The 27,736-nt window shown below is 31.8% G+C and overlaps 6 protein-coding genes across 8 annotated transcripts in view; 5 read left to right on the forward strand and 1 right to left on the reverse strand.

The window, feature by feature from the left end:
• The first annotated feature begins 325 nt into the window (after positions 1-325).
• On the forward strand, positions 326-8,794 carry LOC130668410 (sodium- and chloride-dependent glycine transporter 1-like). The gene is made up of 11 exons (XM_057470704.1): positions 326-660; positions 2,221-2,457; positions 2,837-3,110; positions 3,189-3,347; positions 3,429-3,636; positions 4,301-4,472; positions 4,544-4,900; positions 5,151-5,360; positions 5,422-5,763; positions 5,824-6,034; positions 6,897-8,794. The coding sequence occupies exons 2-11, from the start codon at positions 2,404-2,406 to the stop codon at positions 7,040-7,042; spliced, it is 2,133 nt and encodes a 710-aa protein (XP_057326687.1). The 5' UTR covers positions 326-660; positions 2,221-2,403; the 3' UTR covers positions 7,043-8,794.
• Positions 8,795-9,451: 657 nt separating this feature from the next.
• On the reverse strand, positions 9,452-13,195 carry LOC130668422 (transmembrane reductase CYB561D2). Of its 3 annotated transcripts, none has more exons than XM_057470731.1 (3): positions 13,005-13,195; positions 11,941-12,191; positions 9,452-10,095 (listed from the first exon to the last, which is right to left on the reverse strand). In XM_057470731.1, exons 2-3 carry the CDS (start codon positions 12,112-12,114, stop codon positions 9,571-9,573), a joined length of 699 nt encoding a protein of 232 aa, XP_057326714.1. In that variant the 5' UTR covers positions 12,115-12,191; positions 13,005-13,195; the 3' UTR covers positions 9,452-9,570. The 3 variants fall into 3 exon arrangements, with proteins under 3 accessions (XP_057326714.1, XP_057326705.1, XP_057326696.1); XM_057470722.1 differs by having other exon boundaries at positions 12,966-13,195; XM_057470713.1 differs by having other exon boundaries at positions 12,955-13,194.
• Positions 13,196-15,380: 2,185 nt separating this feature from the next.
• On the forward strand, positions 15,381-17,327 carry LOC130678197 (uncharacterized). The gene has a single exon (XM_057485309.1). The coding sequence runs from the start codon at positions 15,412-15,414 to the stop codon at positions 17,281-17,283; it is 1,872 nt and encodes a 623-aa protein (XP_057341292.1). The 5' UTR covers positions 15,381-15,411; the 3' UTR covers positions 17,284-17,327.
• Positions 17,328-18,448: 1,121 nt separating this feature from the next.
• The window catches only part of LOC130676065 (cytoplasmic dynein 2 heavy chain 1), a 38,029-nt gene continuing 28,741 nt past the window's right edge, over positions 18,449-27,736 (forward strand). Inside the window, exon 1 of the mRNA XM_057482456.1 lies at positions 18,449-18,805. Within this exon, the coding sequence (XP_057338439.1) occupies positions 18,563-18,805 (243 nt within the window). The 5' untranslated portion in view covers positions 18,449-18,562. The remainder of the gene's footprint in view (positions 18,806-27,736) is intronic.
• Positions 19,588-21,765, forward strand: LOC130677520 (uncharacterized). The gene has a single exon (XM_057484644.1). It carries the CDS (start codon positions 19,647-19,649, stop codon positions 21,669-21,671), a length of 2,025 nt encoding a protein of 674 aa, XP_057340627.1. The 5' UTR covers positions 19,588-19,646; the 3' UTR covers positions 21,672-21,765.
• On the forward strand, positions 23,897-26,082 carry LOC130676754 (uncharacterized). Its single transcript, XM_057483522.1, has one exon. It carries the CDS (start codon positions 23,931-23,933, stop codon positions 26,040-26,042), a length of 2,112 nt encoding a protein of 703 aa, XP_057339505.1. The 5' UTR covers positions 23,897-23,930; the 3' UTR covers positions 26,043-26,082.

Here is a 27,736-nt window from a genome sequence, read left to right on the forward strand (position 1 = left end):
GAAATATTAGCTATTAATCATCAAAACTTCAAAAATTAAAGTAATAATTACTTTGATTAATGAATATATACATCCATATATATACATTTTAACTTGTCGACGTCAGTATCCACTTTGAGTGCAAGGGCAATGAGGAGGAATGGGTTTGCATGTATATCTATGTATAAATATATATATATATATATATATGTATATGTTAAAAGAGAAGATGAATAGACGTAGAGTAGGGTAAAATGAGGAGGTTGAGAGTGCAAGGTTTAGGGTAGGACGCAGCTCGCAGGAGCAGTAATATCGATCTCAATGGATTTAAACCCTCAACACAAAACTCACTCTCTACTGAGTCTCAGTATCTCAGTATGTCTATATTACAGTCTGTTAGTGTGTCACTATTTTCATCAACTTGCTCTAAATATCGTGATTTTAATTCATAGTCGAGTATTTTTTGTTCATTATTATTGACACTAATAATAATAATAATAATTAGTAATTTTTATTTCGATATTTCACTGAGAAAATATCAGATGATAAATGAATGTAAGCCAGATAACTTAAAAAAAAACTATTTTGTGATTTAACGCATCGGTGACTTGGGAGTGAAAGTGAATGATGATAAAAAATCAGTTATTTTGAGTTTTATTTACTGGGAGGGAAATGTCGAAGGTAATTTTTAAAAATAGATTTTGTTTTTTCGGTTATTTTTTTGGGGGGTGGGGGTGGTTTTGGGAGATTTTAAACTCGGGGATTGGCAGGCAGAGATAAGATTGAGACGAAGAAATAAAAATAATACTTTTATTAAGATAAAATTTCGGGGGTGGTTTAGGGAAATAGTAATTGTGGGGGTGGTTTTTAGCCCGGGGTACTTGGGATTGATTATTTCGGTGGGATGTGAGCTGGAGAAGAAATTTACAGCCGGTTCTTGTGCCTAGAGACGAAATTTGTGATATTGTTCCCGGTGGGTGCATTCGGATTTCGCGTTTTTGCGGTCTAGGGGTTGGTTTATGAGTGAGTTTTTTTTTAATTCTGGGGGATTGATGTTCGGAGTAGTGGACTCTGTTGAAAAAATTTTGATTCGATGGTTTTCGGCCAAATGCTTCGGATTTTCGTTTTTCTGGAAGAAGGGTTCCTTTGAATTTCGAGGTTTCATTGGGTGAAAGGGTCGATGTTCGAAAGGGTTTCATTAAAATTCGGTTGGATTGATGTTCGGTGCAGTAGACTCTGTGGGAAAAATGCCAATTCGTCGGTTTTTGACCAAATCCTGCGATTTTGAGTTTTTCTGACAGAAGGGTTCCTTTAAAATTTTAGTTGTTTTGAGTTAAAATTTCGGTTTTCATCGTGAAAATGCCATGTGATTATTAGTTTTCATTGTAAAATCGAGATTCAAAGAACAATTGAATAGTTTTGAATATAAAATCTATGAAAGTTGACGTTTTTATTCAAAATCACGAATTCGGATTTTGGGGTTTTGGTAAATTAGGTCAATTTCCACTGCGGAGAGCCGTTTAAATCGATTGTTTCAATAGAAAACAAAGTAACCAAAGTGTTAACTAATAATATTAATATAAATTTATAAGAATCGATTTCTTTACCTAAGGGTGTCATTAGATTCCATTAATAGATTTTCATTATAAGCTTTGAAATTCCTCCAGCCGCAAATTAGGGTACTTATCACACAAAACACTCATTCGCTCAATAAATTTTATCAAAATTTTAATTTTTCTCTTACAACCCGCGTCCAAATTTCCAATTTTCAATTTCGACTAAAAAATTTTATTTTTCACGCGTCAACAGTTTTTTTTAAATTCCCAGTGTAATTTTCCGGAAAATGTTTACCCTACTAAAATTTGATTACTGTTTTTTTTTTGGGAATGAATTTTCTAAAAATAAATTTATCTTGAAAAAAAGTCGGGGTGAAAATTTCAAAGGCTTAAATATTTAAATTAAAAAAAATTAATCGCGTGTGAATGAGTGTTGCTGTTATAAGTGAAGGTGATAATGACTGTCTAAAATGTCTAGGTCAAGGGAAAACCATTACCATCTAGTACATAATCATAATTCTTCTTCAAGAATTTTTATTTTTTTTTTTCATGAAAAATAAATATTGTTGCATAACATATTATATCATAAGTGTATTAAATAGAGTTATTGGAATTTTATTAATCTAAAATTTAAATAAGTTATACATTTACTGTTATCATATAAATTTTTGTTATTAAATTATAGGTGACATGAGAATTTAATTTAAATTCAAAATCGATTGAGACAAATATATGTTATAATTAGTGATAATTAATAATGAAACGACGAAGAGTGTAAACAAATGTTAATTAATAGTAATAACGATAAATTAATTAATTAATTGATAAATACATAAATAAATAAATGAATTGGAAAATTTGAAATAATATGAGAATGGAGGATTCATCACCAAGAATACGTCCTTATCTCGAGTGTTGGGATGTAAGTACAGAAAAAATATATATATATATATATATATATATATATATTTTTTTTTATGTAAATGTATATCTATAGAGAGAGAGAGATCATAGCCACTAGACTATACCGGAATATAATATATATGTATTATATATGTATATATGTGTATATATATATGTTTGAGTGGATGAATAGATAGAGAATTTGATGCCCTTTAAAATGAGTACCCACATGAGGTAGTTATTTTTAATATACTAGAAGATTGATATATATTTGATTATATAAATGTATGAGGTAAAAAACTCAAAAAATAAATAGGGCTTGTGAGTACTCATTTGAAAGGGCATCGAAAACTGAGTTGAGTCACATATATATTATTGTGTTGGTGATATTTTTTTAGGAAACACAAGACAAATTACAGAACGAGGATAAATATTCAGTAGCGAATAGTCAAGCGCCATTGCAGGATGGTGAAGATGAGCATCCAGAGCGTGGTACCTGGACGGGAAAATTTGATTTTTTATTGTCGTTGCTCGGTTACAGCGTGGGACTGGGCAACGTTTGGCGGTTTCCGTACTTGTGTTATTCAAATGGCGGTGGCGCGTTTTTGTTACCCTTCACGGTTATGTTGATTATCGCAGGATTACCTTTAATGTTTATGGAACTATCTTTAGGTAACGATCAAACATTTTTTCCTTTAGACCCACGAATCCACTTCGCCACCCACTAGAGAAAAAAATTTTTTATTTCAGGCCAATACGCAAGTTTAGGTCCCGTGGCAGCTTACAAGCGATTTTCACCCCTACTTCGTGGTCTAGGCTACGGAATGGTTCTAGTCAGCTCAATAGTAATGCTCTACTATAATTTAATAATTGCCTGGACACTTTACTACATTTTTGCCTCCGTAATCGGTAATTTTAATCAATTAATCGCTCCCATAACCTAAAAATTTAAAAGTTACAGAAATGTAACAGACAAAAAATTTTATTTAGGTGGCAGTAAAGTTCCCTGGAGTGATTGCGCGCCAGAATGGAGTACTGAAGACTGTATTGATCCTCAGAAATCAGAAGATTGTCTTAATAATAATAATACTTATTACAAACGTAATTGTTTAAATTCAACTCAAATGTCGGCAATGAATTTAACTGTCGACAATATTACGTCCGCGTTAAGGCGCCCACCTGCTGAAGAATATTTCGAGTAATTTTTTTCACTATTAATTATTTACTCACCTAATTAATCGATTTGTTAATCAATTAACCACTCAATTGCCTGATTAATCGATTTATTAATTAATTAATCATTCAATTGGCCCATTAACCGGCGTATTAATCAATTAATTATTCGATTGACCCATTTATCGACGTTTTAATTAACTAATTAACGATTTCATGAATTAATCGAACAGCTGATTGGTTAATGAAACAGTAAATGGATTAATTAATCAACTCATTGATTAATTGAAACATTAATCCCTTTATTAATTAACCTTGATCGATTAATAAACGAATGAATCGAGAAAAAATAGGTTGATTAATCAGTTAGTCGAACGATTCATCGATTACATAACATACCGACCAATGAACCGAACTATTAATTGATTAATCACGGCGTTAATGAATGAATTGAGTCATTGGCCAATTTGTCAGCCCATTAATCGATTAATTAAGCAGTTAATTAAGTAAGCAGTCTATTGGTAGTTCAATTGATTGAGCCATTAATCGATTAATCATCCTGTTAATTGATTAATCAGCGCATTAATTGATTTATCAGCCTTTTAATCGATGCATTGAGTTGTTAATTAGTTGATTAACTTACCAATTGATTGAGTAACGCATAAATTTGTAATTAATAATGATTTTAGAAACAATGTACTGGGAATTAGCGAAGGAATTGAATTTACTGGAACAATTAGAACTCCAATGGCGGCTTGTTTATTACTCGCCTGGTTAATTGTGTTCCTTTGTTTGAGCAAAGGAGTCCAAAGTTCTGGAAAAGTTGTTTACTTTACTGCACTTTTCCCTTATGTAGTTCTGGTAAGTACTTTTAGAAACTGACTTGAAAAAAAAAAAAATTTTTTTCTAATGTTTCATATTCTTGACTGCAGATCGCGCTATTTATCCGCGGGATAATGCTGCCCGGAGCCGACGAGGGTATTTTGTTTTACTTAACACCCGACTGGCGGCGCTTGGCATCCGCAAAAGTCTGGGGCGACGCAGCAGTACAGATTTTTTTTGCCCTCAGTCCGGCTTGGGGTGGATTAATCACACTCAGTTCGTACAACAAATTCGATAATAATTGTTACAAGGACTCTCTGATAGTAGCAGTCAGTAATATCGGAACATCATTTTTCGCGGGTCTGGTTATTTTCTCAGTAATTGGATTTCTTGCGCATGAATTAAATGTCCCGGTGGCCTCGGTCGTTGACCAAGGCGCTGGACTAGCATTCATTGTCTACCCGGAGGTGAGGATTTTAGCGAAAACAATTTTGAGTTGTACCATTAGATCTATTATCAAATTTCCGCGAGTTTGAGTACCCACATCACCATATTTTGACCATTAACCATTTTGGGCCCAATTTAACCATCCCATGACCATCTCACTCAAACCTATCGATGTGGGTACTCTATCTACTCGCCGCCACCTCACTTACACGACCCCACCCTCCATTTTACCCCAAAAAAATCTCAGCCACCAAAATAACCACTTTTCAGGTCGTAGCTCGCTTACCAATAGCGCCAATTTGGTCCCTGCTCTTCTTCGTTATGCTTCTGACTCTAGGCTTGGATTCACAATTCGCGCTGATGGAAACTGTAACTACTGCCATATTGGACGGGATTCCCGCGCTACGTAATTTCAAAGTCTGGGTCGTTTTGGGCGTTTCCATTTTTGGTTACTGCGGAGGCATTATTTTTACTACTAACGTAAGCTCCACATTATTTATCACAATTTATAATAATTTATTTAAACTATGCAACTTTTTAGGCGGGAATGTATTGGCTCCAATTAATGGACAAGTACGCAGCTAATTGGTCAGTTTTATTAATCGCAATAACGGAATGCATTTTAGTAGCATGGGTCTACGGCGCAGATCGTTTCCTAGACGACGTTCAGCTCATGATTGGTCCACGCAGTAAATGTTGGAAATTTTTCTGGAAGTGGATGTGGAAAGTCGTGACCCCAGCGGCATTATTTTTTATTTTGTTCTTTAATTGGGTCGAATATGAGCCGCTCACTTACGGGACTTACATTTATCCAAAATGGGCAGATGCCGTAGGATGGCTTGTTGGTCTATACCCCGTTTGTGTCATTATTGTGCTGGCACTCGTAAGTAAAACAGAAAAAAAACAATTATTAGATAAATTTTTTCAATGAATTTTTCTTCAGTTCCAATTAAGGAAACCAAAACGAAGAGCTTACGACGATGATGACGATTTCGATGATCCCAAGACCTCAACAAGTACTGAAACTGTACGAGGATATCCGGACAGTATTTGGGGACGTGCGAGAATGCTCTTACAGCCAACATCTGATTGGAAACCGGCATCACAGAATTCTGTTACTCCTTCGAGGACTCTAACTAACCCACACTCATTAGGTAAGTGAACTTCTTATTAAATTAAATCGTTATTCACTACCATGAGCCGATAAAAAAGTTTGATCGGTCGGTATCAAGATTTGAATGCTGATAATACAGTTTACTTAGTCGGTATTGAGATCTTAAGGCCGGCAAAAAATTATTTCTGCGCATGAGTTGTATATTGTCCAATGAAACATTTTAACAGATCGGTAATTAGATACACGGGTCAATAGAACAATTTGCGCAACCGGTAGTGAGATTTCAGGCTGGTAGACAGTTATTTGATAAATAAGAAGAAAATTGTTCTGTACAATACTTCAGTAGTTGGAGAATCAGAATCATGGGTCAGTAAAATAGTCGGATTGACCAGTATCGAGATCTGAATGCCGATAAAACAGTTGATTTAGTCGGTAGTGATCTCTGGAGGTTAATATACCAGATTTGTATCCAATCAGAAGCGTGTAGTCTAATAAAATATCTTGATAGATCGATCATTAGATTCGTGGGCCGATAAAACAGTTGGCTCGGCCGGTAGTGAGATTTTAGGCTGATAGAATAATTTTTAGGAGAGTTAGAAGTATGTAATCCAATAAAATACTTCAGTAGAACAAGATTCAGTTTAATAGGTCGGTAGAATAGTTTAATCAGCCAGTACTGAGATCTGAAAGCCGATAAAACAGTTGATTGGTCGGTACTGATGTCTGGAGGTTAATATACCAGATTTGTATTTAGTCAGAAGCATGTGATTGAAAACATTTAAGAAGATCGGCCAATAACTTTGAGATTTTACTCGGCCGGTAGTAAAATTTCCATAGCCGATAAAACAGTTTTTACTCCCGTTATAAAATTAGCTAAAAAAATAATCTGTGCTGCATTTCAGGCCAGCATGGTTATGAATCAGTACACGATACAATAATTCTCGTTAATGGACAGCCGGTAATTCAGCCGCCATCTTCAAAATTACCTGGCCCTTCAATTCTAAAGAACTCAAGCAAAGTTGACTTGATAACATCCCAGCAAGTCTGATCTACAGTCCAGTTCTTCTTTACTTACCGTAGGTACTTTTCTGTTTTACCGGCAGTCGGCAACTAAACGAATAGCGGTTTGTAATAAAATACTAAACATGATAAATTATTGTCCGTGTATTTTGCTCATTAGATATAAAAAAAGATTGAAAACTCATATATATATATAAATATAGATATGCAGTTTAGGTGTTAGTTTATTGTTCTGAAAATTAACGAACTATAGATTTATTTTTTTGAATTTTTTTTACAATAAATATTTTGAAGAGGTTGTATTTAATAAATGTCAATATATATAAATACCTCTTGCTTATAAAAAATGCCGATGGACTGTAAATAGTTTTATTGAAAAAAAAAAAAAATAATAATAATAATGATAATTTAAAGAATATATTTATTTTATTATATTGAAAAAAATATATATACATATATACGAGCTCATTTGTATAAAACGTACAAATATTATTTAATCCTTAAAATATATATAAATATGTTCAAACAAAAATATATAAGTACCCCGACATGTTCATATATTGATATATAAATATATATGTATTTGAATGTATACAAAAACATAATGATAATAATTGTTGTTTTTATGAATGAAAGTGCATGTTTTTACGTGTTAGAGTTAATAATAATTATAATGATAAATAATTAATAATAATTGTAAAAAAAAAAATGTTCATATTTATATGAGTTATTTTTTTAGAATTTTTTTAAGTGAAAAGAAAAATCTATAGTGATTTTATTGTTGACTTTATAAATTTTATTTTCACGGTTAATTATTTTAGATCTTGGTAATTATCGCGGGTCGATAATTAAGATTGTAGTTGGTATTAAAGTGGGGGTTTGATATGTTTTTATGCAGAGGATAAGACGGCAGTTGATAACACATTTTTTACTGAGTCAGTAATTAATTACAGTCGGTAAAAAAAATTTTTTTTGGTTAAGTTGGTAGTTAATTACAGCCGTTACTAACTCGTTAACTCAGCCGATAATTGGTTTCAGTCGGTGAAATATTTTTTGTCAGCTGGTAATTAATTACAGCTCTCATTGGAATTTTTTTACTGTCACGGTAATTAATTGCAGTCAATAATAAATTTTTTAACTCAGCCGGTAATTAATTGCAGTCGGCAAAATATTATTTTTAAGCTGGTAATTAATTACAGCCCTTATTCAAATATTTTTACTGTCATGTAATTAATTGCAGTCGATAATAAATTTTTTAACTCAGCCGGTAATAAATTGCAGTCGGTAATTATTTTTGAGCTGGTAATTAACTACAGCCCTTATTTGAATATTTTCACTGTCATGTAATGAGTTACAGTCGATAATTAAGTTGCTACTGAGTCGGTAATTAACGAGGTACCCAAAAAAATCGTGAGTCGGTAATTAATTACATTCAATAATAATTTTTTACTGGACCTGTAATTAATTACAGGCTTCAAAAAATATTTTTACTCAGCTGATAACTGACTGCAGTCAATAAAAAAAATCTTAGTGAGCTGGTAATTAATTACAGTCGATAATGAAAATTTTTACTGAGTTCCAGTTGATAATTAGTTACTGTTGATTTAGAAAATAATTAATCATCACTTATGTATAGACGCTTAATATATTATTATATAAATATAATAATATATTTATGAAAAAAAATTCAAAAAAAAAAATTGTGAATGCTTATTGTGACTAAATTAAATTTGAAGCAAAAATCAAATGAATATTAAAAATAAATTGATCAAAAAAAAAATTAAAAAACTGATGATTGATAATAAAAATTATTATTAAGTACAAATCCCACAATTTGACTAGAATAATTAAATTCATTGGTTTTTTTGTGATTGAAAGATTAATAATTATCAATAGATAAGAATTAAAATAAACAAAATGCCTGAAAATCAACCCTGACCTCGTAAAAAATATACTTATAGTTAATGTTATTGAAATAAAAATATATATACATTGTAATTATGACATGTAATTGTTGTTAGAATACTTTAAAAAAAAATAAAGTATAATTTAATTTTACTTATCGTTATTTATCATTTTCGTACTCACCACATACATTTTATGAAACTTTTACACATACCTTTCAATTCCTCGGTAAATTTCCTCTAGTTCAAGTACCCACAAGCCTATATTCAAAAACATGTAATTTTGATTAATTAACCGAGTAATTAATCACACTTATTAATCACATTTTTAAATGTACTTTTGTGGGTACTCATTTTACGCAGAATTTCATTGCCACTCCCCTCATAATAATTATTTAGCCCAAAAAAATTTTCCTTTTAGGAAAAAATAAAAAATCATCATTTCGACCCTCAAAAAAAAATTTTACCCAAATATGGTCATGTGGGTACTCATTCTACTCGTCTCTCCACCAAAAATAAATATCCACCATCAATTTTTCTTATAAATAAAATTTTATTAAAAAAATATTTAACTAATCATTTATTTTTACAGAATAAATTTTTTGTTAATTAATTATATAGATACAACAAAAATTAAAACATTTATACTAATTTACGCGGCTTGAGTCTGTGATGGTTTTAAAATAACGCGTGACCTTGAAACCGCACCAATTATGGGTTTGAAAAGTAAGAAAATAGCAGCGAAAAAAAAACATGCGAATGAAATATCTCTGCCGACATCAGTGCCAGGGAATGAATGTTTGTAAGTACCATTAATAATTGTTGCAATGAATATAATAGTAATTGTGATGCCACCGAATGCATGGGCGACTTTTATTAGGACCGGCCTTACTCGGGGATACAGCCAACGCGTATTATTGGCAATAATACCAAATCCTGCTACCACGCAGGAAATAACAATAGCACTGAGTCCTAATTGCCCATGGGTTGTACTAAAATGATATTTATTAAGGCGGTTTTTATTAACGACCGCAATTATCAGCCCAATTCCCATCAGCGTTAATCCTGCGGTTATCAATATCCAATGAATTGTTATTCTATTGGCACGTGTGACTCGTGATACCAAATTTGTCTCTCCGGATATTGCGAATATTCCTTCAAATATCAGCAATCCCACCTGGACATAAGAAATTTTTTTAAAAACTCAATAAAAATCTTAAAATTTATTTTTTATTCTTATCTTGTATATTCAAGCTTTGGACGCTGATTGCAGGCTTACTATTGGAGATATGATAAAAGTGATGAGGAACAATCTTGTAGGAAATTTAATTTACTACAAAAAAGGTCTCTTATAATTTTTTTGTAATCTCGATAGTTACGTCAGAATTTTTATTTTAAAGTCGGAGTTCAAAATTACTGTTTTAGAAAAGTAGAAAAATTTTTTGAAATTTGAAATTTAAATTCGGGCGGAAATATGAGAGATATGAAAAAAATGCATAGATGTAATTTTGTAGAGAATTTAATTTACTACAAAAAAAGTAAGGTGCAATTTTCATGTAAACCCAGTTATTCAGCTAGAATATTTGATTTTTAAAAATGATTTAAAATCTCGAGAGGGCGGGAAATTTTTGAATTTTAAAAAGTTGTAATTTATTTTATTCTTTATTTTGTGGGAAATTTATGTAAAAAACTGTGAGCTTATCTTGGCTAGAGTAATTAAGTGAGAGATTATCAAGTAATTGAAGATAACAAGGCTACTATTTAATTTTATCTAATCATGAGGACAAAAATAATTTTTTTTATCTACTTGTTGCCTAAATGTATCAGACAATGGCTGCATAATCATTTTTTAAAAAAACATTTGAATCTTTAAATGTAATCACTATAATTTAAGCTGATAATTTAATTATACGTATCATTACCTCTAATCTTTCTACTCACTACCAAAATTGCAGCAAAATTTCATCAAAATTCTCAAAATCCTCGTCAAATTTCCGTTAACCCGAGTACCCACAACCCCATAATTAAAATCGATAAAATTCGATCGATTAATCGATTAATTAATTTCATATATTATTGACTATTTTTAAATATACTCTTGTGGGTACTTATTTTACGCAGAATTTTATTTCATATCTTCCTCCACTACTCATGTGAGTGAAAAAAAATTTATTCCCTGAAAAATCCCAAAATAACGATTTTATTTTTTTAAATCCCAATTACTATCTTACGACCATTTTACGAAAAAATACTAATGTGTTTCTTATCTCTTAATCTCCAGAGCTTAAAACAAACTTTGAGAATTTTATTTTCTTGAATATTTCAATTAAAACTTCAAAATTAAATTCCCTCTAGACTCTAATATTAAAAATTCTGAATTTTTTAATTCCTCTTGAGCTTAAAATTAAAATTACTCTTCAACTATGCAAGATATCAAAAAAATGACGGGAAGTAATCTTGTAGCTCTTGAAATTTCCTACAAAAAAGGTCTCTACAAACTTTTTCATAAATCCAATAGTTTAGCCGCTAGGGCTTTATATAGATATGACTTTTATAAGAAATTTCCAAATTTGAGTTCCTCTAGACTTTTAATTTAAAATTACTCTCAAAATATTAAAGATATCAAAAGAATGATGAGGAGCAATCTTGTAGCCCTTGAAATTTCCTAAAAAAAAGGTCTCTACAAACTTTTTCATAAATCCAATAGTTTAGCCGCTAGGGCTTTATATAGATATGACTTTTATAAGAAATTTCCAAATTTGAGTTCCTCTAGACTTTTAATTTAAAATTACTCTCAAAATATTAAAGATATCAAAAGAATGATGAGGAGCAATCTTGTAGCCCTTAAAATTTCCTACAAAAAAGGTCTCTACAAACTTTTTCATAAATCCAATAGTTTAGCCGCTAGGGCCTTAGATAGCTACGGTTTCAATAAAAAATAAATTTCAAATTTTTTTTCTTATTTTTTCTCCAATTAAAAAAAAAGCGCGTATGCATACATGTTAAAAAAAAATTCACTTACCCCAAGAACCGTCAGAATCGGATGCCAAGAAAAAAATGAGTACTTAATAAAATAAACAACAATAATATAAAATACTGGAATTAATAACAACACATGTGTTATTACTGTCACCACAATATTTATCATTCCCGGACTATTAATTATTTTCTCAACATTTCCTTGTTCGCTCGTCATTTTACTGTTTATCAAATCCGCTTGTTATCAAAACTATGACATATAAAACAGCTCTTCTGTCAGTACAGTAGCGATTTCTATAAATGAAAAATGAACGAGGAAAATTAACTCTCAGGAAAAATAATATTCTATTACATATAATTTACATAAGAATTTTTTCGTGACTCACGCGTCTCGACATGTATTATTTATTATCATTATTTAATTACAATAAAAAATAACGACAATGGAATTATAATTTTTCTAATTCCTCTTCAATCTATAGATTAACTAAAAAATTTAATCTGACATATTTTTTAGGGAATTTAATTCCCATTTTTCATTTCTTAGCAAATGAAAATTCAAATTTCCCAGAAAAAAATTAAATTTTTACGAAAAATATTAAAAATTTTACTAACTTGACATTCAAATCAAAATTACAGCGAAAATATCACTGTTACAAAAAAAATATAAGAATAATTTTTTGTAGGAAATTTAATTTTCAACAAAAGTGACAGAGCTCATTTTCCAAAAATTTTCACTCCTTGTCCCAGAATTTTAATCCCAAAGATTGCGGCTCAAAATCTCTATTCTCTCCCAGCTCCTAATTATTTAAAAAATCGAAAATTCCCGCGAAACTATTCAAAATATCAAAAAATTTTACATGAATGAATTTGTTCCTCATTAAATTTCCTACAAAAAAGTATTTGACTTTTTTTCTCTAACTTCAATAGGTATCAAGTTATTTGCATTTAACCAAAAAATATTTTTTAAAGTCCGACGTGAAGACTCAAATTAATAAAAATGTCGTAATTTAAATTCCATGCATTCCACTTAGAGTCAGTACTCAGCAATACGTACATAGTACTCACGACATGCGACCTCGTGCAATTTTCCTTGTTATTATTTACCTCCTTTTCTTTGTTACAAAAAAAAAAAAAACTTTTTTATTTTAACCCGCGATTTTTTAAAAATATTCAATTTTATTTTTTTTTTTTTTAAATACAAGTAAAAAAAAATTTTATACTTCAATAATCATAATTAGAATAATAATTAATAAAATAAACGTCCGTTTAATAGAGAGGCAACGCGTCGACTGAAAACTTCGCTCGTATACAAGGCTACATAATAATTATTATTATTATTTTTTTTTTATCTTCTTGGGTATATTTCAACACATATATGTCCATATACTATGGAGCTATAGTGCAATAAAGATGAGAGCGGATAGGCTACAATTGACTCATTCATAAATCGCAGCTGCGGTCAAGATCGCGGTCGAAGCCGCGGTTTGATTTAAAGAATTTTTTTTTTTTGTTATTCAAATCTTTAAAACTAACATTGAATTAAGATGTGAATGATGCCCTGATTTAAAACATACTAGGTTTACTTTTTTTCATTTTGATGGCGGGAACCGAAAATTTTGATTTGAAAAATGAAATTTTTTTTAAACAAGGAATTTTGGGTTTAGTATTGGAGATTTGGTAAAAGTTGTAAGGAAAGAATTTGTAGGAAATTAAATTTCCTATCGAAAAGGTCCTGAGAAAATTTTGTGTAAACTTGATAGTTTAGACACTAGGTCTTTATGTCAATAGATTTAATGTAAGAAAATGAGAATAGGCAATTTTTGTGATGGTAGGGTTTAAAATTAAAGTTTTTACATTCAATTAGTAGGTTTTTTAAATTGAAGTTCATTTTCAAAATCAAAAGTCGAGTACAGTTTAATTCTACATATTAATTCACATCTTTGTACTCACGACTTGCTTGAAATAAAATGTTATTATTTTTTTCTGATTCCCCGGGAAATTTCCTCTAGTTTGAGTACCCACAACCCTAATTTTAAAATAAATGAATTTCGATTAATTAATCGATTAGTTAATATCACTAATTATTGACTATTTTCAAATATACTCTTGTGGGTACTCATTTTACGCAGAATTCCATTTCAAATTTCCCTGTGCCCTTAAAATCTAAATCACACCAAATAAAAGCTTACAAGTTTCGATAAAAACTACAAACTCACTATTAGATTTTCAAGTCATTTTTTTTTTTTCACACTTTACTATAGAAGATAAAATTAATACAGTCGATACGCGTTACAAGTCCGACAACTTCTATTTCTATTGAAGACTTTACCTTTCCATGACCATGGAAATAATCATGTCCGCACTCCCAATTTATAAAATTTGAAAATTACCTTCTGATTTCCCGGAACATTTCCTCTAGTTTGAGTACCCACAACCCTAATTTTAAAACAAATGAATTTTAATTAATTAATCGATTAATTAATATCACTAATTATTGACTATTTTAAAAAATAATCTTGTGGGTACTCATTTTTCGTAGAATTCCATTTCAAATTTCCCTGTGCCCTTAAAATCTAAATCACACCAAATAAAAGCTTACAAGTTTCGATAAAAACTACAAACTCACTATTAGATTTTCAAGTCATTTTTTTTTTTTCACACTTTACTATAGAAGATAAAATTAATACAGTCGATACGCGTTACAAGTCCGACAACTTCTATTTCTATTGAAGACTTTACCTTTCCATGATCATGGAAATAATCATGTCCGCACTCCCAATTTATAAAATTTGAAAATTACCTTCTGATTTCCCGGAACATTTCCTCTAGTTTGAGTACCCACAACCCTAATTTTAAAACAAATGAATTTTAATTAATTAATCGATTAATTAATATCACTAATTATTGACTATTTTAAAAAATACTCTTGTGGGTACTCATTTTACGTAGAATTCCATTTCAAATTTCCCTGTGCCCTTAAAATCTAAATCACACCAAATAAAAGCTTACAAGTTTCGATAAAAACTACAAACTCACTATTAGATTTTCAAGTCATTTTTTTTTTTTCACACTTTACTATAGAAGATAAAATTAATACAGTCGATACGCGTTACAAGTCCGACAACTTCTATTTCTATTGAAGACTTTACCTTTCCATGACCATGGAAATAATCATGTCCGCACTCCCAATTTATAAAATTTGAAAATTACCTTCTGATTTCCCGGAACATTTCCTCTAGTTTGAGTACCCACAACCCTAATTTTAAAACAAATGAATTTTAATTAATTAATCGATTAATTAATATCACTAATTATTGACTATTCTCAAATATACTCTTGAGGGTACTCATTTTATGCAAAATTTCATTTCAAATTTCCCTGTACCATCGAAATCAAAAATACTTTTTTCAAGTCACTTATTAAAATTAAATTCCCCCCCTTTTTTTTTTTTTTTTACCCTTTATTATAGAAGACAAAATAAACATTTTGCGCTCACTCAAAAAAAAGTCCCATGTTGTTCATCGCCATATTACTAACAGTGATTTTCATAATCGGCGCAATAGTTTACTGGTCGCAACCCCTCGAAGAACCAAAAGTAGATTCTTCACCAATCCGAAATATATTTGTAAATGACTCCGATGATAAATTCTTCGACGGAGACGTAAAAGATTTCATCACCGAGTTAAAAAATTCATTGTCAAAAAATCCACTCCTACCCAAGCACGCAGATTTATTTAACAATTACAACACCGATTTCACTGAAGCCTACGGAAGATATTTCGTTGATAAAAACGTACCTAAAATTCGGGAAATCTCTTTCTTTGGTATCGCGATGATTTCAAAATATGTGGAGACTAACAGAAAAATTTATTTATCTGTCGCCGAAAATCTTATAAAAAATACAAACGAAAAATTAAACCAAATAAAGATGAGTAATCAAGAAATACCATGGGACATTGATTGGTACGATATTTCCGTTTCACTAACGCGCATGCTCGCAACGTATCAATTAACTGACGGTAATGAAGAACTTAAACGAAATTCTCACAATATAATTATCGAAATAATTCCGAAAATTAACGAATCATTGGGCTGGACCGTACAGGGACTCGAACTTGCTTCAATTTCGGTCCCCAGATTAATTACTAATTTCATTAATGAACCTGAAAAATTGTACCGCGATCTTGAATTGGGTATAATTCCGAGCATTGTTAATGAAATATGTACAGTTGTTTACAACCCCGGCACTACCGGCGATGGAATTTATTTTGACGGCTCGTCTGTAGAAAATGGTGTCGCGACTTTTGAAAATTTATCAAAGTTCAGTGAATTTTATACTGTTACATTTCGAACCCTATATTATTCCGTGGACGTCGATAAGTTTGTTACTGAAACATTTGACAAAATCCTTCACCCGTCGATGGATTTTATACCTTACGGATTATTTGGAGTCGAGCCAAAAATAAATTGCACTGAAATTTTGTCAAACAATTGGCCAAATTATAAAAGAAAATCAAAATTTGGCGTCAATATATTTCCTCGTATTGGTCTCGGTGCATTTAAGTCATCAAATTTTGTATTTTCATTGCGCGTCCAACGCCCGGACCTCGCGATCTACGAAAGTGATCCGAAAAATTTTGAATTTCCCGCGGGATGGGTTCAAATGCGTAAATTATATCTTACAAAAGTTGAATACCGTAAATATGAAAATGAAATGAAATGGCCTGAGCTTAAATTACAACCGGGCGTGATATCTTTTGCTGATGATAATTCAAATGATTTTAAAGAATTGAAATCTGAATTTGGCCGCCAGCGATATATTTACGAAAATGTTAAGTCGTTAATTGGACATTTGGAAAATTTGGGAAAATCGGTGATGTATTGGAGGAATGAATATAATTTTCATGTTTACCAAAATGTTGACATAATTGAGTTTGGAATTTGCACTGAAAACGGTTTAGTTATGAGATATGACGTCAATAATAAATCGAACAGGGTTTTGAAGATAAAATTGAGTGATGACGATATTGCTGGAAATTTGATGCACTTTGACGGTAAATTCTTCGAGATGAATTACAGCGACGGTGTGGTAACGATGGAAAAAAATTCTAGAGAAGTATTAAATTGGCGGCAAGTTTTCGACCTGGATGTTAAACCTTGGGACGTTAATTTGGACAGAACGGAACAACATATTTCCTTCTCGATTGATTCTGACGATTATGTGATTGAGTCTTATGACGATTATCACGTTGTCAGACGCAATGGGGATTTGACACTCGCTGGAAGTTTCAAGACGTTTAGTCAAACAATTATTAATCATTCGGATAGAGGAAATAATTATCAGTTTCAATTGGACGGTGCTACACTTATGTATCGGCTGTAATTTATAAATTTGAATATTTATGAGATTTATTTGATTATTACGATTTTTTTTTAGCTTAGGTATTTTTATGGAGGTCGTAGTGGGCAAAGTGGAGGATTTAAGAGAAAGTTGATGAGGACTTTTTTGTGGGAAATTTTAAGGGCTACAAGATTGGTCCTTATCATTTTTTCAATTTCTTTGATAGGTTGAGAGTAATTTTGATTTGAAATTTTAGAAATTTGGGAATTTCTATTTCTTTTGATAACTCTATATCTATAAAAGGTCCTAGCGTCTAAGTTTTAAGATTTATGTAAAAGTTGGTAAGGGCTTTTTTGTAGAGAATTTTAAGGGCTACAAGATTAGTCCTTATCATTTTTTCAATTTCTTTGATAGGTTGCGAGTAATTTTGATTTAAAGTTTTTGAAATTTGGGAATTCCTATTTTTTTGAAAAACTTTGTATCTATATAAGGTCCTAGCGTCTAAACTTTAAGATTTATGTAAAAGTTGGTAAAGGCTTTTTTGTAGTGAATTTTAATGGCTACAAGATTAGTCCTTATAATTTTTTCAATTTTTTCGATAGCTTGAGAGTAATTTTGATTCAAAGTTTTAGAAATTTGGAAGTTCCTATTTTTTTGAAAAACTTTGTATCTCTATAAGACCCTAGCGTCTAAACTTTAAGATTTATGTAAAAGTTGGTAAAGGCTTTTTTGTAGAGAATTTTAAGAGCTACAAGATTAGTCCTTATCATTTTTTCAATTTCTTCGATAGGTTGAGAGTAATTCTGATTCGAAGTTTTAGAGATTTCAATTTAGGAATTTTTATTTTTTTTATATACTTTGTATCTCTATAAGGCCCTAGCGTCTAAACTTTTGGATTTATGTAAAAAGTATAAGATACCTTTTTTGTAGAAAATTAAATTTCCTTCAAAAAAGGTCTCTATCAATTTTTCTATAAGTTCAATACTTTTGATGTTAGAAGTTTTTTAAGGTAATGAAAAATTTTTGGAAAAAATTTGATATTACGAAAAGTTTAAAAAATATTTTTTTTCAATTATTTCCTTTCATATAATACACGTGTTATTATTATCGAGGGTTCGCCGCACGTGTTTAGAGCGAGAGAAAAAATATTACGTGCGTTGCCATGACGACAAAAAGGATAACAATCAACACTCTGGCTGAATCGTTACCTGTTAATTCGTGCAGTTCAGTTTTCATTTATCCTATGCGTAATAAATAGTTGATATGACACGTAGTTGAGTGTAAATTTGTCTAGAACGTGATACATTATAAATAATATAAAATGCTGGTGACTGATAAAAGAGAAAATTTTATTTTGTCAACTGCAATCAATTTTTTCGGAATCGACGTTAAAAAAAGTGCCTTCGACTTATTGAATCCCGAGGATCACGCGGTGTTGGATAAATTTCTAGATACTGCAAGCAATCGGAGTATTTGCGCTGGAAAATGCGACGGAAATGAAGACGGAGGTTTAAAATTGACTAGCGAGCCCCAGGCTGCCAAAAAATGTCTGGTATTTTTTAAGGTATTCATTTGCTCAATGACGTGATTCGTTCATATTTTGGCCAACTAATTGGAAAAAATTTTACGCGATAACCCAATAAGTTCCAGAGCTAATTGGGCTTTGAGGTTTTTAAAACAAAGAGTCTCCCGAATTCAGTTTTTTACTCTTCCGGTCCCGATATCTCGGGACCTAATTAAGTTACTGACTTCTGCAAGGGCTCAAAAGACTCGTCATTGAACACTCTAAGGCCTAAGTACCATCACGACCCTAGTTTTCAATTACAATCACTTAGCAGTGACATTAAAAAATGTCACATTTTGAACAGAGTCGCTAACTTCTGTGATTTATCATTTATTTCTACTGATTTTTGGAATTAACCGATAAAAACTATAGTTTCATTCTATTCTACATAGTTTTAGCTGTAATTTAAAAAAAAAAAGTTCCAATTATCTCAATTAGTTCATTAGATAATCGCACCCAAAGATTCAAAAAATCACGCCTGTGAAAACCGACGAAAACTTCCGTCGCGGATATCGCGTTACCCGATCCAATGACCAACTTCTACTAGCGTTCAATGAATTCCTTATCAAATTCCCTAACTCCTTAGTACCGAATTTAATCATTTTTTTTAGCATCAACGATAGTCATCGCGACGGCATATGGCCAATATAGAAATTACTCTTTCGAAAAAAATTTATGAATATTGTCATAGATTTATAGATCTTTCTAGTGTCGAGTAACTCAATACTCATTTCTTATCAGAAATCATCGACTTTTATCTGAAATAAATTTTCATTTTTTATTCGCCTTATTATAGAAGACGAACGAGTTATGCGATTATTTAGAATCAAATCTAAAAAACATGACGACAAAGGCTTTATTCATATCTGTAATAGTAGTTATTGCAACAGCATTGTGCATTTTGTTTATTATTATTACAACTTCATCAAATAGCGACGATAAATCGCATGGGGACCAACAGATAAAGGCGAGTGGATCGAATAGTGAACCAGGCACAGTTGAAACTAATCCAAATAGCGGCGATAAATCGCATGGGGACCAACCAACAAAGGAGAATGGATCGAATAGTGAACCAGGCACAGTTGAAACTAATTTAAATAGCGGCGATAAATCGCGTGAGGACCCACCAGCGGTGGTAGAAAAATTGATGATTGATCAAAATGTAGGTGAAAAATATAAAACACTGGCGACCGAGTATTCCAATAACATAGCGACAGCATTCCAAAATAAATTCATGGAAACTGAAGACGGGGTGTTGAGACCAAATACTTCAGAACTCAGTAATTTTGGAATCAAATTGTTATCAATGTATCAATTAGACAATAAAAAGACCGAGTATTTAACGATCGTTGAAGATGTGATAAAAAAAATGGAAGAAAAACTAAAGAGTTTAGGCAGCATGAACAAAATCCCTTGGAAGGATAATTGGTATGCTTTGTCCATCACATATCCTCGTATGCTCGCGATGTACGAGTACATGGGAAACAATAAAGAGATTAAGAGAATTTGCCACGACAGAATTGTAAAATTAGTGCCCAAATTAAATAAATCATTAGGCCATGAACGATTTGGTCATCACATTGTCCTTATGGGGATTCCACGTTTATTAACGAATAAATTGAACGAACCTTCTCAATACGAAAGAGATATAGCATCACCGGAATTCAAAACTCTTCAAAAAGAGTTGAATAAAGAGTTCAATACAGGTACTGGGGTACAAAACGGTATTTATCAAGACTATTCGTGTATTCATGATAACGACGTCGCGACATTTTCAGCGATACTCGCACTGGGAGGGTTTTGTGTTGATATGTACACTTGGCTCGGTTATGAATCGACACTCGTGGATTCTGTGAAGAAAATATTAGACAAAACGATCCATCCGAATTTGGATTTTATAGCCTACGGTCTGTTTGGCCGGGAACCAAACATAACTTGTAAGGAAGTTTTAGATACGCATTGGCCAAATTACATAAGAAATAAAAATTTTGATGTAAATATATTTCCTTTCATTGGTCTCGGCGTATTCAAATCAAAAGATTTCATATTTTCGATACGCGTTCAACGTGACAATATTGCTGCCTACGAATTTGATATGTCGTATCAGGAATACGCTCTTGGATGGATTCAAATGCGTAAGTTATATCTCGTGGGAGTTGATTATAGTTCATATGAAAGTAAAATGGAGTGGAAGGATCTAAAACTACAACCGGGCGTAATTTCATTTGCTGATGATAATGATAATAAATTCAATGAATTTTATACTGAAGATCCTAAGACTGTTATCTCACGTTCATGTCAAAACATTGAATCATATATTGGACATTTGAAATCTCCTAGTGACAAGAAACTACTGTACTGGTTCAATAAATATAAATTTGAATATTTCTATGGAAAAGATGTTGTAATTTCGGAAATCGGTGTTTGTACAGACAACGGTTTAGTTATGCGTTATGAAATTAAGAACAATTCTGGTAAGACATTGAAATTGATATCAAAAGACAAAGATATTGGTGAGAAAATGCATTTTAAAGCTTCTAATGATCCCGGTACAGAAACTTCTATCCCTAGCAGCAAAGAACCGGTAACAGTTAATTGGTATCAGCTATTTAAAGAAAACATTGAGCCTACAACAGTTAATTGGAATGATGCATCGAATTTCATGTCATTCACCTTTGAAGGCGACACTTATTCAATTGAACAGCCTGCGAAATATCATATTGTCAAATGCAATGGTACAATAATACTCGCGGGTAATCATCACAGTTTTCGTAAAGACACTATAACTCATCGTGATACGAGTGGTAAAACCATAACATTCGAAAGAGATCCTAATACACTTATGTTTCTACCTCAGAAAAATTAATTAATGATAAATTTATATGAACATTTAAGAGATTGATTACAAATAAAATTTTTTTCGCCGATTTGGTGGAGCCCAAATTTGAAGATATCAAGCATGTAAACTGTTGGACTTGAATAAAAATTGATAAGAGTATTTTTTTAACTTCTCGCTAAAAAGTCGGCAATTTTCGAAAAATTCGGGAAGTATCGGTTCCATGATTAACGATCGGTAGCTACTGCTGATTATTTTTCAGTAGCAGCTACCGATATAAGTATGATTACCCTATCAAAAAATGGCCAGTAGACATCCGAAATGCGGTGAATAGATTTCTTGTTGGCTAAACATTTTAAAGTTTTAAAACAAAACTCAATTAAAAATCACTCTTTCTTGACATACTTCATAAATTTCCAGTTTAAAAACTCTTAAAAACAGAATTATGGAATTTTGGCCATAACACAAAAATCAATCTTGTAGACGTAATAGGGATATTACGAAACGCGTGTATGCCCAAAAAGGCGTGACAACGGTCTTCTGTAAAAAAGGACCCTCGCAGATTTGAATCACGGTGGAAACACCGTGAAAGTGTAAACACCGTGGATCCACCGTGGTCACACGGTGGGTTTCTTCCATTTCACCACTGGGTATACACAGTTGTTATGTCCGCCGCTTAATTTTTAATTATTTATCCGGGATTTCTCCCTTTGGTAGCGATAGTAATTTTTGGACAAGCGGGTTGGAGGGTGCGGACAACAATAAAGAATACGAGGAAGAAATTATCTTTCTATAATTTATTATTTATAGTGGATCTTTTCGAGAATTAAGAACCCAAACGTCTTCGAAGAGACTGGTGCTCTTGTTTAAGCCAAAAGTATTTTATGATGATAGAAAAATAGCTCTTTCACCTACCTTTCGATGTCAATTCTTCTAGTGCGGCAGCTACTATCCCTCCAGGACTAAACAGCTCACTCGACCTTCCTGAGGGTTGGTAGAATGGGTGCGGCTGGGTTGGTAGGATGATATCTTATGTACTACTTTCGAATGAAACCACAAGGTTGGAGTGATGAACTTGATCTTTTATTAATTATTTCAAATTACAACGTTTTTACTGAACGTCACTTGTTCACTCTAGTTTTTCACAACTTTATATTTAACTTATATTATTTATCCTTAACAGATATTTTTATAAGATTTTAATTTATTTTTAATGCGTCCTTTTACACACCCGAAAAGTGGTTTTATGCGCAAATAAACTCGGCACGAGATGGAATCGCAAATTCACGTGATTTGCGTCACTGGTTCGATCGTACCGGATGGTTTTTAAAATCCGACAAATATTGTACTAGACGAACGATTACTACAGTTGCGTCAGATCGAATTTTACATCAATATTTGAGGATTTTTAATGGAATGTTTAAATCCTTTACTGACTTTTCAACGCCTGGGGCGGATTCTTGCCGTAAGGTTATTAGAATTTAGCAATCTTTGACTATTTCTTATTGACTTTTCGACGCAGATGCGGATTCCTGCAATAAGAATTAGTCTAGATTATTTAAGAAGTGCCCTATTGACTTTTCAACGCAGATGCGGATTCCTGCAATAGGGTTTAAGTTAAATATTATTAAAAATCCTCTTATTGACTTTTCAACGCCTAGGGCGGATTCCTGCAATAAGAGTACACGAAATTTCGACGTTCGAATATTCGCGGACCGTAAGTTTTATGAACCGACTAGCCCTGAGCTATGGGTGCTCAGGCTTTTTATAAACTTTGGTTGGTGATTTGATGGGGAATTTATAATCATTGTCATTGGTGGAAAGTGACGACAGTTTATTATTTATTCGTTAAACTTATTGGAGGTGTCTTCCCACTATTCTTTGCCGCATAAAAAGGTGAAAAAGCTGACGCTGTGTTTTCGCGCGCTTTTCAAAGAGGAGCTGGGAAATAATTATTTTAAATAATTATCAAAATAAAAAAAAAATTTATTTGGACATAACACAGTATATCCGCTGTGATTACGCGGTGTATCCACCGTGATTCCACGGTGGCTTTGTGCTATTTCACCACCGTGTTTCCACCGTGATTCAAATCTGCGAGGGGAGGCAAACTTCGGTCTCGTTACATTAATTAATCATTAATCATTAATTATTAATCATTAATAATTAATCATTCATTTCTCATCATAAATTTAAGATCTTAGATTAATGAATGTTTTTATTTTTTATTTGCTTTATTATAGAAGAAAGATTTATTAACTTGTTCGGTAGCGAATCTAAAAAAACAATATGGATCTTCTTTTCTTAATGTTCGTTATAGAAATTATTATAACATTATTGTGCATTTTATTTATAGTTCGTATAACTACTCAACCAGATCGTTTCTATGAGCAGCCTAAAGACAGTACGGTTCTTCCCGTGCCCGAAACAAAACCTACTGAGCCAGAAATTCCCGATAAGCCGTCTACAGACCCAACGGATCTTCCCTCGCCCGAAAGAGGCCCTACTGAGCCAGAAATTCCCGGTGAGCCGTCTAAAGACCCAACGGATCTTCCCTCGCCCGAAAGAGGCCCTACTGAGCCAGTCATTCCCGATGAGTCACCCAAAGACCCATTGGTGCGGATTAGAAAATCTATGATTACACTAAACGTAGATCCGACGTGTGCACCACTTGCAGAAACGTATCTCCAAAATATGGAGGCATCATTCAAAAATATATTCATGCACAACAAAAAGATGAAAAAACTTGACAAAATAATGGAAGTACCAAAACCTGGAGAAATCGGTACCTTCGGAATTGGATTGTTATCATTGTACCTATTGGATAATAATAAGACCCAGTATTTGAAAATCGTTGAAGATTTAATAGTAAAAATAGATGAACAACTAGAGAAAGTAAAACATTATAAGAAACCATTATTATTTATACCTTGGGAAGAAAATTGGTACTACTTTTCCGTTACCTTGAATCGTATGTTCGCGATGTACGAGTACATCGGAGAAAATAAAGCAATAAAAGACATTTGTCACCGTAGAATTATTCAGATAACACCGGTATTGGATAGATCATTAAGCCACCCACGGTATGGCGTCAACCTCGTCTATCTTGGGATTCCACGTTTGTTGACAAATTATTTATACAACCGTCGGCTTTATGATTCGGAGGTAAAATCACAATTATTTATAAATATGAGTGAAAAATTGAGTATACACTTCAATCCTGATACAGTCATAAAAGATGGTATTTACCAAGACTATTCGTGTATTTGTCACACAGTTATTCCGAATTTCTCATATCTATTCACAGTTGGGGGTTTTTATATCAATGTATACCGTGCGCTCAATTTTAAAGCAACTATAAGTGAGGTTGTAGAGAAAATATTAGACAAAACCATCCATTCGAAATTGGATTTCATAGGTTACGGTATGTATAACCGGGATCCAAGAATAACTTGCAACCAAACTTTAACCGAGCACTGGCCATTATACAAAAGAAGTCCAGATTTTGACGTACATTTATTTCCATTTATCGGTCACGGTGTATTCAAATCACCAAATTTCATATTTTCGTTGCGCGTTCAACGTCAGGGCATGGGTGCCTACGAATTCAGTAAATGGGTTCAAGAATACGCTCATGGATGGATTCAAATGCGTAAATTATATCTCGTGGGAGTTGATTATAGTTCATATGAAAGTAAAATGGAGTGGAAGGATCTAAAATTACAACCGGGTGTCGTTTCATTTGCTGACAATCGTCATAATAGATTCGATGCATTTCGTACCTCGGGCGAAAATGACACTATTCCAAGATACTGCGAAAACATCAAATCTTTTATTGGACATTTGAAAAATCATAAGAATAGAAAACTATTATATTGGTTTAATAAATATGAATTTCATGCTTTCTATGGACCAAAGGTTGAAATATTTGAAATCGGTGTCTGTACAGACAATGGTTTGGTTATGCGTCATGAAATTAAGAATAATTCTGGTAAGGAATTGAAATTGATTGCAAAAGACAAAGATATTGGTGACAGAATGCATTTTAAAGCTTCTTCTAATGATTCCGGTACTGGAACTTCTATCCCTAGCGGCAAAGGACCGGTAAAAGTTAATTGGTATCAGCTATTTGATGAAAACATTAAGCCTACAACAGTTGATTGGAGTGATGCAAATAATTCTATGTCATTTAACTTTGACGGCGATAAGTATATAATTGAACATCATGGTAAAGGGCGTGGTCAATATCACATTGTCAAATGCAATGATAAAATAATACTCGCGGGCAATTCGAGTAGTTTGCGTGATAGCAGTTTTACTCATTACGATACAACGAGTAATGAACGTATATTATTTAAAAGAGATCCTGTTACACTTATGTACCTTCTCAAGGAAAGTTGATTAATGATACATTTATATGAACATTTGAAAGATTGATTACAAATATATTTTTTTTTGCCGACTTGGTAGTGACCAAATTTGAAGATATCTAGCAGCTAAACTACTAGTCCTTTGGCCGTTATTCTTATGGCTGTATGCAAAATCAGGTCGATAAGATTCGTCAACGAGTACTTATGTAATTTGATGCGAGGAAACCGAATTTGATAATTAAAAAGTTCTACGGTGGTCCAGTTTTTTGTTGTAAACAATTTAATTGTTTAAACTTAAATTACAAGAATACTATAATTGATAGCTCTTGAATAATGACAAAATTATCTTTTTTGCATCAAAATACACAAATAATGCCGGAGTCATCTTTCGTCTATCTCTATTATTTATTAAGATATTAGTCTAGTCAACATGTGCCTTTTGGGTCAAAGTTTTTTATTCGCCTCGGAAAATTATGATCGAGGTGTCATTCGATTCGTCATCGCATCTAGAAGCTTTTTGAAAAATTTGGAGTGGGGCGCGAAAAAATTACAAAAGTTATAAACAATTTAGTAAAAAAAAAAAAGGGGGTTTTGTTTTTTGCGAATATCTCAAAAAGCATTCAAAATTTTTGAAATTTGAAAAAAGATCCAAAAAGAGGAAGAAATTTCCTAAAAAAAAGTCCTACCTCCCGGAACTCTAGGACCAATATTTATAATTTTTCTAGAGGGTTGAAAATACGGCCGAAAACAGGAACTCTCGCTTGCGTAAGCTCCGCCCACTTCGGACTAATAAAAAAATATTATTTAAACTAATGAAATATGAAAATTAAGAAATAAAAAAATGCAGGCACCTACAGGATAGATCAATGAACAATAATCCGGCGATCAAAAATTTTTATCGCGATTTTTCAATTAGTTATCCATTAATTAATTAACAATTTTTTGTAGCATGAACATCAACATTGAAAGTGCAATAATTGTTAAACTTTTAATCTGGAATTTTTTTCCTTTCATGGAGCTATTTTCCAAAGGCTATAGAATAGATTCCCGCTGGAAAAATTAAAAAATTGTTAATTTTCACTTTGTTATTAACAATTTACTGATGTAAAAAATTATCAACCTCGATTAAACATTGAAAAAAATATTTTTTTTATAATATTGTTATGGGTCCGTTTTCTTATGATCATAAGCCACTGAAAAATGATTTTTAATAATTTTTATCCCATATTGTTTAAAAAATTGTTATAAACAAATGCGTTGTTTATAAGATAATCAGAATTTTTTTTTTCATAACACAATCTTTGATGAAAATTATGATTTAAAAAAAAAAAAACCGTTTCTTAAAAAAATTTTTTTATTACTCAAAAACGCATTTGTTAATTAACTATTTTTTTCTACCACTTGTTATGAAAATTAAGGAACCTTTTTTTCTTTAAAAATCATAATTCATCTTGCTTTTTGATGTCTGAAAAAAATTTTTTTATTTTATTCAAATTTAAATTGTTTATACAATAAACAATTTGTAATAAACAAGTGAATTTTTAATTTATATTTTTTTTTTACTCTAAAAAATAAAACAATAACAGCCCAATATCAACTTTGTTAAAAAAATTGATTTTTCGATTTTTTATTTAATTTTTAGTTATTTTGTATATTCAAACTTACCTTTCGCGCCTGCTTTTCTTTGTTTATTATTAATATTACTTATAAACTATTGCAGATACA

The sequence above is a fragment of the Microplitis mediator genome, chromosome 1, assembly GCF_029852145.1.
Source record: "Microplitis mediator isolate UGA2020A chromosome 1, iyMicMedi2.1, whole genome shotgun sequence".
NCBI lineage: Eukaryota > Metazoa > Arthropoda > Insecta > Hymenoptera > Braconidae > Microplitis > Microplitis mediator.